The 12,733-nt window shown below is 47.3% G+C and overlaps 1 protein-coding gene across 1 annotated transcript in view; it reads left to right on the plus strand.

The window, feature by feature from the left end:
• Window positions 1–1,026: 1,026 nt before the first annotated feature.
• Window positions 1,027–12,733, plus strand: part of AMER3 (APC membrane recruitment protein 3) — a 35,515-nt gene continuing 23,808 nt past the window's right edge. The window contains exons 1-2 of the mRNA XM_010716350.3: window positions 1,027–1,139; window positions 6,995–9,990. Coding sequence (XP_010714652.1) covers window positions 7,019–9,973 — 2,955 coding nt within the window. The 5' untranslated portion in view covers window positions 1,027–1,139; window positions 6,995–7,018 and the 3' untranslated portion in view covers window positions 9,974–9,990. The remainder of the gene's footprint in view (window positions 1,140–6,994; window positions 9,991–12,733) is intronic.

Consider the following 12,733-nt stretch of genomic DNA (forward strand, 5'->3'; position numbering starts at 1 on the left):
CCCTTTCTGCTGCCATGTGGGAGACAGAAGATATCAGCACTCACTGTCTGATGCACCATTTTCTCGGAGAACACTCATCTGACTCTTAGAGAGCTGGAGGATGTGCTATATACTTGCACAGAATTGAACTGTCTGAATGTACTCTGCTTCACTCCATTGCCTGAGAGCAGCCTCTCGTTGTGCCAGAGCAGTGATGCTGCCTCTGTATGGGTCAGTGTTCGGAAACTACAGTGCATGGAGAACTGCTGCAGTGGATTAAGCCACTGCTTCACAACACGTGCTTTGGATTTAGGAGGCCTAGAAATGTATTTTAAAAAGCAGGAAGGGGAAGGCAGGGGATCTGGAAGGGTCAGTGGACATATGATCAGATTGGAAGATCTTCATGGAGAGAGGGCTGGGGTAGAGAAGTCAGTGTTATGCCAGCGTGCAATTAAACCCTTGGTGTTTGTGACGATAATAAATTCATCTCCATACTGAAGGATGATGTACCATCAGATGTTGACATCACTGCACACCGAACGGAAGTTAGGCTGGCTCTAAGGTGATATCAGCGTGAGGCTCCAGCTTTGGGCAGCTGAGCTACTCACACGCACCCCTTCACCACTTTGCTCACATAATCCTCTCTGAGTTTAGCATGAACAGAAGCCTCACAAAGCACCATCATCCTCATCTGTCCCACCTGGGAACACACTATGACTGCTTTTCCCGAATCCTAATCAGAAATGGAAATCCACGTGAGAAATGATGTTAATTTGGATGTGTTCCTCCCTGTGTAATAAGCTGTGGTGTACAGGGGAAGTGAAATTCTGGCTCAGGACTCCCAGGCTTACCTCCTGGGCTCTTATTCCTTAGCAAAGAAGGCATTTCCATGACACCAAGCAGATGGCTGAAATATGCATCTTTCCTAAATCAAGCTACATGTGGAAGCCCAGAATCTATGTAAGGTATGGAAAGCTGCAAGCAGGAGGAATGAAGGGGTGGGGATGAAAGGAGGAGGAGGAAAAGGGGGTGGAGAGTAGCACTGGAGAGCAGCAGTGGTCCAGCCCCTCTGAATCTGAAAAGCATCACCGGAGCCTCTGGATAAAGACCAGCCTCATAGCAGGGCTAGGAGAGAGGATTTCTGCTCAGTGCTAAGCGTGGTGAGTAGGATTTTTGTCATCTGCCTTCTTATTTGCTCTGGTGCAATGTCAAGCTCTGTGCTCTCACACTCACAGAGAATGCAAGAGACTGTTTTTTTGGGGTGACTGCTTCTTTTCAAAGCATTGTTTTTGACTTATTTTTCCATCCATAGGACGAGTGCATGCCTGCATTTACATAAACGCACGTCCAATCTCCTCTTAAAGCAATAAACTACTGAAAACAGCCAAAGCTGTCAGGGTTAATGCACAACAGGCTGCTGGCCAGGGCGAGCAAAGATGCCCTGCTTCTCTTTTAGGTACGCAGCAGGGGATTCTGCTCAGCTGCCTTCCTGCTGGGAGCAGCCTGCTGCTTCGGCAGCTCCCTGTGCAGGAGTTGATGCTGCCTTTCACGCGACGCAAGAAAAACATTTCAAGCAGTTATGCTTCTTCCAGGCTCAGAAGAAAATTGGGTGATGGGAGTGGAGGGTTTGTTGAAGAAGAGCCTCCTTTTGTCACAGTCTGTCCCCGCTCACACCAGGCTGGGCTGCCCTGGGCTCTGCCTCTGCCCCTGGGACCCCTCCTGTCGGGATGCTGTGAGTAGGAACATGCTTAATTTTACTATGGAAAAGCCAGAGCTACACAGAGCAGTTGGCAGGGCTTAAAGGAAGGCTCAGGCTTCCCTACAGCACATAGCTAAGAAGATTAAGCATTTAACTACGCATCCTTCTAGTATTCTGTTGGGGAGTATGAGGTTTTATTTTGTCTGCTTGGTGGAATTAAGATATAAGGGAAAAAAAAAAAAAAAGTCAAAGTGTTTTTTTAGAGAGAAAGCCATTGCCTGACCTAAATGTCTATGTGAATAATTGGGCATCCCGGGTTACCCAGAGGGATGGGTGGTTGGGGGAATGATGAGATACAGCCACCAGCAGCGCTGAGAGGAGCACTCCCAACGAGAGGCACGGTGTCAGTGCAGGTCTGTGTGCCACACGGCTTCCTTTGGAAAGAAGCATCCTCCCGCATTGTGAGCCACGACTGCCCCTGGCTACGCCCTCCATCCTTTCCCCCCTGCTCTTTTCTGTTTTCTGATAGAGATGAGTACTACCCAGAGGAAGTGAGAAGCAGAGCTTTAAAATCCTCTTTGGTTTTTCCTCATAGGAACTATTGTGCTTATTTGGTTACTAGAAATAGTGTTACAGTGGTGTGAACAGGATCTCACCACCCATCAGCAGGCATTGAATGCAATGTATACTCAGGGTTTTTAGTAAACGTTTCTATTATTACCACTCATCTTCTGGGGATGTGAAGGGTTTTGACGGTAAATAAGTGGTCCTATTCCCAGAATAACCTCCACTTCGCTGGAGCACAAGCTCTTCTTTACGCACTGCTAATTGATTGGATCCTAAGCATTATTAATGAGCACCATCCACTGACGTTGCAAGTAGCGGAGGCTCTCGGCTCCTCGCTCTTGTCTGCTGATGCACTTTCGGGCTTTCAGCCAGTGCACAGCAAAACCCAAAACCCACCCAAGGGTAACTCACCACTGGAGGTGGGGATCCAGACGGCTCAGTGCTTTCCCTCTCCTGTTGTACCATTTATCAAGAGATGCTCTCAAACATGCTTTGTTTTAAAGTGCGTCCATTTAAAGTGTTACATGTGCTCAGATGGCCCAGCCAGGCACACACTGTCAAGAAATGCAATGATGCTACCATTTCCTTTTGGAATGCAGGGGTAACATTCTCAAAGGTAATCAGAATGCTCAGAATCAGAAGTCTCATTGGTATGAAGCCACTTATGGAAAAGGGATTTTGGACGCATTCCATAGCTGTACCCTAGAACACAAAAGCAGTACAAATACAGTTTCCGCCTTCTTTTTAAATTTAATAAACTTGAGAACTATGCCAGGTTTATAAGGCCTTCTGTTAAATAAAAGGAAAATGCTTGGAGGGAGGTGAAAGTAGAGCCCAGGTGTCCTGCAGAACTCTGCTTAGCAAGGCAGTGCAGCCCCAGCTCCACAGCATGCCAGCTTTATAAATAGGCTGAATGTGAAAAAGGGGAAAGGGCATTCCTAGCTGCCCTGAAATACAACTTCTGTGTTCTGAATTCTGCTAACTTCTAGTCTCTGAGAAAAACAATTAGTTATAAATCACTCATCAAGCAAGCAAGAGAGAGTGTCCAAGCCAGACAGCTGATAAGATTTTGGAGTAGATGAACATTAATTATACTTTTCCCTGCTTAGGAAAAGTAATTTTGCTTAATAATTAAACCAAATTTGCTGAAGCTAGAGAGTTCATGAAAACTCTCTCTTCATAATCCTATTATTTCCATCTATGCATCTATGTTGAAGCAAATACCCCTTCTTTCCCAGCAGGCTGATTTTCCTGAAGTTTCATCCAGAAGTACTGGTATTTTAGTTACTGAAAGATTAAAGAGCAATCTATTTTAATTTTTCTTAGGAGTAAATGATGTGGAACCTAACCTTTGCCATGGGAGATAAGCTAGTAATACATAAGATAATAATATTATTATCATCAGCCCAGAAGTCAAAACAAGTCTTTCTCCATTCCTCCACAGAGAGATGACCCCAGAAAATTCCCATATCTCACTTGAGATCCATGAATGTATGGAGGCAAAAGCGGCCTGCCCCTTCTCTGACCCACACACTGGAGGCACTGTTCAGACAGCCTGAGTCCCTCCTGCACCCATCTCCCTCCTGCTGAACATCCAGCCCAGGGCTGCACGCTCCTCTCCACTCCCCCTGGCTGTTGAGCTGTGCTGAGGTAGAATTTAGGCCATCTGAAATCGAGTTGCATTAAGCAGAACGCTTACCTTATTCTATCCAGTCCTCATAACACCGGACTGTAAGGAATTTCTTTGGCTGACCTAAAACCAAGTCTCCCCAGCCCACACACGTGCTCACCTTCCCATTCCAAAACATTGCTTCACTTGCAGATGAATCACAGACACAGCAGAAACCCTCCTGTGTTTACGAGAAGGCTGTCAGACACCCTGTGCAGATGGCATAAACTTGAACACAAAGTAACTCCATTTTTGAGAAACATTACCCATATTTAACCCCCACCCCTATTCCCATAGGGACTCAGCCTACAGATCTGATTGTCTACTTAGAAGCTCGTGAAACCCCAGCAGCAAGCAGCTGGTGTGACCAAGAGAGAGAAAAAGCACTGTTAGCTGCAGCTGAGAAGCCCAGCACAACTGTAAATGGCAATCAGCTGCAGCAGTAGGAGATTCAGGGATGTGTTCTGTCCGAATGAGGGCTCCACAAGGAATGGCAAAACAGAGAAGTGTTGCAAATGAAGAAAGCACCCAGAGTTTGTTGGAAACGGGACAAACTAACCTTGGTCTGCTGGTTTCTGCAGGTTTCTGCTCTTTGTAGTGATTTTTAATTGCAAAATGTATTTCCTTTGATAAGGTGGAAATCAGTCCTTTGCTTTCTCTTGACCCATGTGAAGAAGAAAGGTAATGCAAGTTATGTCCAAGAGAAGAGAAGCTCAAAGGAGCAGCTACAGACCTGCAGCTGCGTGCATGGGTCAAGAAATCCCACAGGTGTACAATTTTAAAATGTCCAGAGTAGTTTTTCACATAATTTTGATCAGTTTTACATAACTGCTGGAGGGGAACTTCCCCTTACATTTCTTCTAACTGCTCTGGTACAGCTTCTGGGGTTAGAGATATGCCTTGTGTCCCTGTGGGCACAAAAACTTGATATCCCAGTATGGGCCATTGCAACCAGAAGGGCCGAAGGCATCGGAAAGTGTAGAGAGAGAGCAGCACTGCATAATTATTTTTGTTCTATATTTGAAAAGAAATGAATACACTGATAATTTATATCATGAGGATAAAAAGGGTGTCAACTTCCAAAAAATAAAAAATAAAAAAATAAAAACAATTAAAAGCAATTCAGCAGGCTCAGGTATTTGGCACCCCCGTCCTGGAGCTCATGATTAATAACGGTTTTAACAGGGAAGATTCCCACAGTTGTGCCATTGTTAAAACAGGATAATGATGCAGCAACAGAAATGTATTCCTTCTGAAACGCCATTTCCTACCAAAATAACCCTTGTTTAACACTCAGAATGGTTAGAAGCAGCCCCAGCACTAAGCATAGCATTGCTCTCCTGCTAAAATCAGAGAGGGCATAGAGCCCTGTGGAGCTTCCCAGCAGCAGGGCAGCCCGTTGGGACACAGCACCTACATCTGCTGACAGGGACTGGGATGACAGACACGACATTTGTGGGACATCAATACCCAGCCTAGCATCAGCTGTTTATGGCTGGTTTCACAACTCTGTTGGAGTCCTGGGCACCGAATTTCTTCTCAATCACACCTTGCTTTTCAGAAGAGGAGTGCAGTCGTGTCCCAGTGACCTATTTCTAAATATGCAAAACAGGCTTTCTGCAGCATCAGTGAAATGCAGCTATCTGACAGTGTAGTAAAATGTTTACTGGCTTTCATTAAGAATGCTCTGCACTACTCACATGCAGCCCCCAATGCAAATAAACATGCCACCATCGCAGTCACACCGCCAGACCCCCACCTATCGCCACCCGCCACGTTTTCCACTGCATCCATCCTCCCGATGCAGAACGCTCATGCTGTCCCCTTATGTTTTCTACCTTTTGTCTCTGACCTACATTTAGTCGTAAATTCTACCAGCTACCTGCCAGTTTGCAGCTTCTTTGGGCAATGAGCTGTCCTGATCTACCTGCTGGGCAGCTGACCTGTGCCTTATGAGATGCTGCCAAGTACTGCTGCTCCAGCCCTGGCAACTGGTTGGCTCACTGGGCTACAGACAGCTGTTGTGGTGCAAGGAAGCACTGCTCTGACTGTGGCTCCAGGCAGATGCAAAGGCTTATTCTGGTGCTGAATTTCAAGTCACCCTTGCTGACTTTGTACTGGCTACTGGTCTGGATCCAGGGATCTGATCTGACATCTCTCTCTAGGGAGTATTAGGAATAGTAATTTTCTTTTCATCAGAGCTGATAGATGTGGTTTGTCAAGGAGTGTTAGATACAGCACTGCGTTGTTTGTATGCTTTCCACTGTTCCATGGCCGTAAGTGGTTTTAGTTATGTATAAACAACTCAAAACAAGACAAATATTTAATGAGATTTCATTAAGGAAAGCGCGCTCTGTCAAGAGCAGGACTTAAGAGTTTTTGTTCTGCTTTCTATCAGCTAAAAGAATGGTTTCTCTGGCAGCTTTCAGGAAGTGCCTCCTTCTTCCCTGACCTACCTTTATACAATTCCATTGACTTACAATTCAAGTTGATGTAAGGCAGGGAAGAGTCAGATGTGCCTACGAAATAACTGCTGAAAAACTGGAAGGATCACAGCCAACGTAATAAGTAATTATATGTATGAAAACATAAACCAGTTCAATCCTGAACCATACAGGCATAGACCAAAGTTTAAATTGATACAGGTATCAGAGTATGTTTAGAAATAGCTAAGCAACATGCAATGCAGATTCACTGTGAGCACAGTCCTCATACTAAACCCAAACACCGCTCCATTCTTACCAACAGAATGTTCTCAGAGCCTCAGTTACCAGCACATGGTGAGTGCTGAGCCCTCCCTGGGTCTGCCACCTTCATACACATACCTTCTGTTTCACTAATCTGCTTCTCATGCAGTGCTATGACTCAGTGATGGAAATCGCAGGTGACAAACAAAGCAAGTCACATCGTGCTCCCATGGTGCTTCCAGCTGCAGTCTCTTGTGGTTTATAAGTGCTGCTGGGGCTGCAGGTTGGAGCAGGTGGGCTCCTGCTCCAGGTGGGCTCTTTGGAGAACATTAGCTGACTGCTCGCTGCCAGCCCTCCTCTAACAGTAGCTGCGTTCTGCTGCTTTCTTTACAGAAGCAGATGTGAGGAAGCAGCAGCATGGAACTCAAGAGAGGAAAGACTTTCATAAAATCCAGTGTGCAACACGAGAAAGTGCCACCAGCACACACCGCTCCTACAAGCAGAGATGATGTGGGCAAGGACAAAAGGGCTGCTCTGGAGGGAAATCAAAGCGTAGCCCAAGTCCAGCTGACGTGTTTGGCCACGCACAAGAACTACAGATTTTCCAGCAGAGCAGCAAGGAGCGGGGCTGGTGAGAACAGCCTAGAAAAGCCTTCTGGGGCCTCCTACAAACTCGTGAGGAAGAGTAAAACCCACGACTGTGTTAGCGAGGCTGATAAAAGCGAGCGATGCGGCCCCAGCAGCAGGGCTTGTGAGGAAGGGTTTGCTGCAAAGGGCAAGGGGAGACTTGTCAATAGCGCCAGCTTTTCGGGGGTGTCCAGTTCCACCAGTAAGAAAGAGTGTGTGGTCAACCCCAGCCCGCCCGCCTGCAGCAGCCAGATGATCGATTACAGGAACTTTGTGCCACAGATGCCTTTTGTACCGGCTGTTGCAAAAACTATTCCCAGGAAGAGGATATCCCTCAAGAGATCGAAGAAAGGGCTCAGAGATATATTTCATATAAAGAAAAGTAAGCCAGAGAGCTTCACGTTCCTGGTTGAGAAGGACAAGAATCCGTCCTCTCCAGGCTGCAAGGGTGAGATGCCTGGGCGTCTCGCAAAGTCCTTTTTCAAAACTGGAGAAACATTTGCTGCTGACTGCTTGTCCCAAGACTGCTCTGACAACGAGCTGCAGTCTGACTCTTCCTACGACTGCTGCAATGCTCTGTGTGAAGATGTCGCATCGCTGAAGAGCTTTGACTCCCTCACTGGCTGCGGGGAAATCTTTGCTGACGAGAGCTCTGCTCACCTGGAGCTGGAGAGCAGCAAAGAAGTCCTGGTGAGACGGAGCAAGCACAAGGAGAGCCCCGTCATGGGCTCCTTCCAGGGCGGTGTGGAGCAGCTGGCCTCCCCCGGCCAGAATGAGGCCGTTGAATTTGCAAAGTTTTGGGACAACATTAACAAATCAGTGAGGCTGCATCAGAGCATGCTGTTTGATAAGAAGGTACTGAAGGTTCCCGACTCTGAAAGGGGAAAAGCTGGAGGCCAGGCTGCTGCACTTGCCACAAGTCCCCAGACACCGCCTGATAAAGATGGAGACAATTCCAAAGAGAGCTCCACAGAAACTGGAACACCAAAAAGTGACAACCAGGAATCCATATCCACAAGCGATGAAGGTTACTATGATTCATTCTCTCCTGGACAAGATGATGAAGTGAAGGAAGCTCAGACTCCTGGGGTCCCAGGCAGATTTCCAAGAGACAGCTACAGTGGAGATGCCCTTTATGAGCTCTTCTATGACCCAAACGAAGTCAAAATAAACCCAGTCATGGATGATGACTTGTGTACATCTGAAAGCATTTCAGAACAAGCCATTGAAATCCCCTTGTCCATCTACAGCTTTCATGTTGGAGCTGAAGAAAACATGGCTTCCCAGCCAGGTATAGACATTATCAGCCAAGGATTTTTCCACAGCACATGGAAAGGAAAAGAATGTTTGCTGAAGCTCTGTGATACTGAACTTTCACTAACAATGGGGATAATAAACTGGCTGCGAAAACACGCGGGACTTGTTTCTTCCCCAGACTCTCTGCAGAGTCCCAGATCACAGACAGAAAATGTAATGTGTAATGACTCACTGATCACTCGCAGTCCCAGTCCAGAGCAGGTAGTTAGCACAGAGGCTCAACAGGAGAAAAAGTGCAAGGAAGAATCTAATTCATCTCACCTAAGGGTGTTTTTGGATGAAGGCAAGGCTGCAACCCAGACCTCTTCAGAAAATGTTGCTGTAAGAGAGTCTTACACTCACACAGATAATGTGGCCTTCCAAGGAAGGACAGGGAGCCAACACCAGGACTCACCTACAGTGCCTGGCACTGTAGAAACCACCGAAGCATCAAACTGTGTACCACAGTCACAGGTTAATGGGGACAACAGACATCCATCTTCAACTGACGATGAGAAGGTGACAGTGTCAGAGGGATGCCAGACATCAGGAGGTGAAAACCCGCTGACAGAAAGTTTGAGCAGACACAGTGGCTCACAGAGCTCTGAAAACCCTTTGCTAAACGACAATCATGACGTAGAGTCTTGTTATTCCTACAAGACTGCTGCCACCTCACCCCTGGATCCTCTGGAGAAGGAGGACAGAAGTGAAGTGATGTACCACTCCCTGTCCATCTGCAATGAGCTGCTGCAGCCTCTTGGGCTCGGACATTTCCAGGGCTACATCAGCCCCACGCCGCGGGAGAGCAGTGCTGGCATAGTGCAGCTCTTGGAGCACTGCATGACACAAATGGCATCGTTAAAAATCAGCTACGACAACAAGCACCTGGAAGACAACTGTATTGGAAATGACACGAACAGTATTATCTGTAAGATGTCTCAATACAAAAACAAGCTGTTGTTGCAAAATGAATTCAACTGCGCTGACCAAAAGCCAGAATATTGCAATATTCCCTGCACGAATCAATACAATTATGAAACAGGCTTCCAAGACAGCAGTCTGTATCATTTGAAGCAAAACGGGGAAAAAATTTGCTCTGAAGATCAGAAAAGCAGAGCAAAAATCCTAGATGAAGTCACCAGGGGCAAGATCAATTTTGAGTATGCCCAGTTAAATAACAAAGCACTCTCCTATTTAAAAGACTTCACATTGGAGCTCAGTGCAGGCGATCCGGCTCCCACAGCTCTCAGCAGACCCACGTTCCTACCTCTCCCCCGTGCTCCTGCTGCCTCACCAGCCACGCACAGCCTGCCCATCGCCCCGCAGCCCTGGGGGGCTGAGCAGCACAGCCTGCGGCCCTGGGGCTGCATGGCAGGAGGGGCTGCCCTGTGCCCCCGCCCGGAGGCAGCAGCCCCAGACAGCGCTGTGATGGGGAGCAGCCACCCGTAGCACGTCGTGCTGAGAAGGTGAGTGCTCAGGGGGGTCGGAGAGCAGCAGGTTGCATCTGTCCTCTTCTTACAGAGGGACAGCTATGGCTGCATGGTCTGATGTGTGCTTGGGGTTCTCACTGTTTTCCAGTTTCACTGGTCTTAGCTTTCACTTCAGTGAGGCAGGTAAAAGTGTTCACAATGTAAATATCACTGTTCCCAAACCAGGGAACCTGTACAGCAGCATCACCTTCACTGAGCCTTATGAATCCCACGCAAAAGATGAAGCTCAGCCTTCTGCCCGAGGCAGCAGTCTTTACATGAGTTGAAGCAGCGAAAACTTATCCTTTTCCGTCCCCTGGATCTGTTGTGTTTAAACAAAACCAGGGTTGTTGTTGCCTGCCCACAGAGTGCAGAAAGCACTCGGCATGAACTCTCACCACCAAGTCACAAAATGCTCTTCCTACCTAATGATAACTTAAAAACCGAGCCACACTTCCACAGCGTGGGGACCAGTCTGACCAACCAGCTGTGCTGCAAAGATGCCTTTGGAGGAGGCGCTGGGAGACTGGGGAGGGCTGGGGCAGCAGTAAGAAACAGCACAGGGGGACCCAGGGAACACAGCTGGCCTGGGCTCACCAGCACTGTGACTGCTCCCTGGCATCTCAAAGGCTCCTCAAGCAGCAGAAAACAAGGAGGACAGTGTTTCTGTCTGCATGAGCCCAAAGCAGCCTTTCAGTTTCAAACCTAGGGAGACAGCCACACGCTTTGCTTCATACATTTTCACAGAACTGCCCTTCACCACTCACATCTCCCAAGACACGGGAGAAGGGTTTTAGGCATCTCTGCCCCCACTGAGGCATAATCCAGTTACGTGTTCAGCAGCTGGTCACAGCTGGTACTGCGTACAGGCCCAACAGGTGCAGTTTGTTGCACTGGTGCACAGGGTGCTGCAGCGGCTGGATGGAAAGCACAGAACGCACCACGAGGGGCAGAGCGGGGCCAGGGCTGTGCTGCATCGGTGCTCCGACCTGCAGTGTCAGGAACAGCACACAGCTCGAGTGCTGTCACCAGAGTCCAGAGAGAAGATAATTGCTTTGTCCAGAAGGGGTACGCTGATTTGTGGTAGAGGTCTCTCCAGTGGTAAAACGAATGGCATTTTTAAATATAGATGGGATTTGTGTATTTGTAAGGTGACTTTGAGAAAAGGTCTCATGCCAAGGAGACATTTTAATACTGGCTTGCTGTTTGTTACAAATTTCTTACAGAAAATGTGTTTACACAATAATTAAAATGGTGTTTAACGTTGTCAAAAGAAGTGGCTGTGCTGACAGATAGAAACACTGCCACGTGACTGAGTTTTTCAGCCCAGTGTCTTCTCGCCTGCCTCCACTACCAGATGGCTTACAGGTCTGCTGGAAATCTTGTTTATTTTCAGAAGGTGACTCAGGGTATTTGCTGTACCCATGGGGGTGGTGGTGTACAACGGGCAGCACGCAAACATGGAGTCAACTTTGAATCCATGGAGACAGGCATCATCAAGTAGCACTCCTACTCTGGACATGACTGTGCAAACCTCAGGAGCTTATGCATGAAGAATGCTCTGAGGTTCACTGCTTTGCAGAGCCAGAGCCAGAGCCAGCACCCTGCTTTGGCCCTCTGAGCAATGCTGCATAAGCAGCTCCAGCACTGCTCCTCCATGGACTCTCATGGTAGGGAAGGTCGACTTTCTTGCCGTTTATCACAGGTAGAGGAAAGGCTGATGTCAAAAGCCATTCAAATCTCTGGGTGCTGTCACCCAATCTCCACATGTTTTTGCACCCACAGGAACAAACACATCCACTTTCTCTGCTCCAACTGGTGTGCAGGGTTTCCCTGAGCCATGCCTGGTGCCCTGAGCTGCTCCCCTTGGTGAACAACAGTATGAGAAGTGCCAGTCTGAGCTCTTCTTCTGCTTCTGTTTTTTAGACAGAAATTTGCAAAAGAGTTGTGTTTGATCTGACCAGGAATTTGAACTCTGACGGTAAATAGCATCATTATATGGAGATACGGAAGGGTTAAGTAGACACTGGAAATTACCAGTAAAAAGTTCAATGAATGGCAGAAATATCATTCTTCAATATAGAAAGGCTGGGACTTAGGAAATGAGTGCGGTTTATCCCTCAATGTGGGTAGAATTCCTGGATTTGTCAATTATTGACCATGGAAACCAAGTTGCAATCTGTGCTTTTCAGCTAGTTGCTTTCCAGTAGGAAACTCTTCTGCCTCAGCAATGGAACCCTGTCCTAAAGCAGTATGTTGGGATCTCTTTTCCTGATTGTGAAAATCTCAGCCTTTCAGACCACAGAGCATGCGTGCTCCACTTGGTATGTGCTCTCATTTCATTCAGATGCTGAGCAGCACCATTATGCACCGGTTGATGCTTTTGGATGTGTTTCAGTGATAGCACTAAATGGAGTGTATTGGAATAACCTTGCCCTCAGGTCAGAAAAGAATAGATAACTTTCCATCAAAGAGGGATTGCCATAATATATAGGGCAGCTGTAGATGAAAGGAGACAGCGTTTGTGATTGCTGTTATCAAGGGACTGAGATTCATAAGCGACACTGCAAAGTGACACAGGAATGTGTATCCGATCCTCGCCAACAAAAGGACTACTCACAGCCGAGACAATTTCTGTGATGGTTTTTAATTGTCCCCTGTTCAATTTTATCCCCTTTGTCTAAAATAAGGCTGCATTTCTGCCGGACAGATATCCTCTATCTGCAAAGCATAGGAAAGG

Source organism: Meleagris gallopavo, chromosome 11 (assembly GCF_905368555.1).
Source record: "Meleagris gallopavo chromosome 11, MGAL_WU_HG_1.1, whole genome shotgun sequence".
Lineage (NCBI taxonomy): Eukaryota > Metazoa > Chordata > Aves > Galliformes > Phasianidae > Meleagris > Meleagris gallopavo.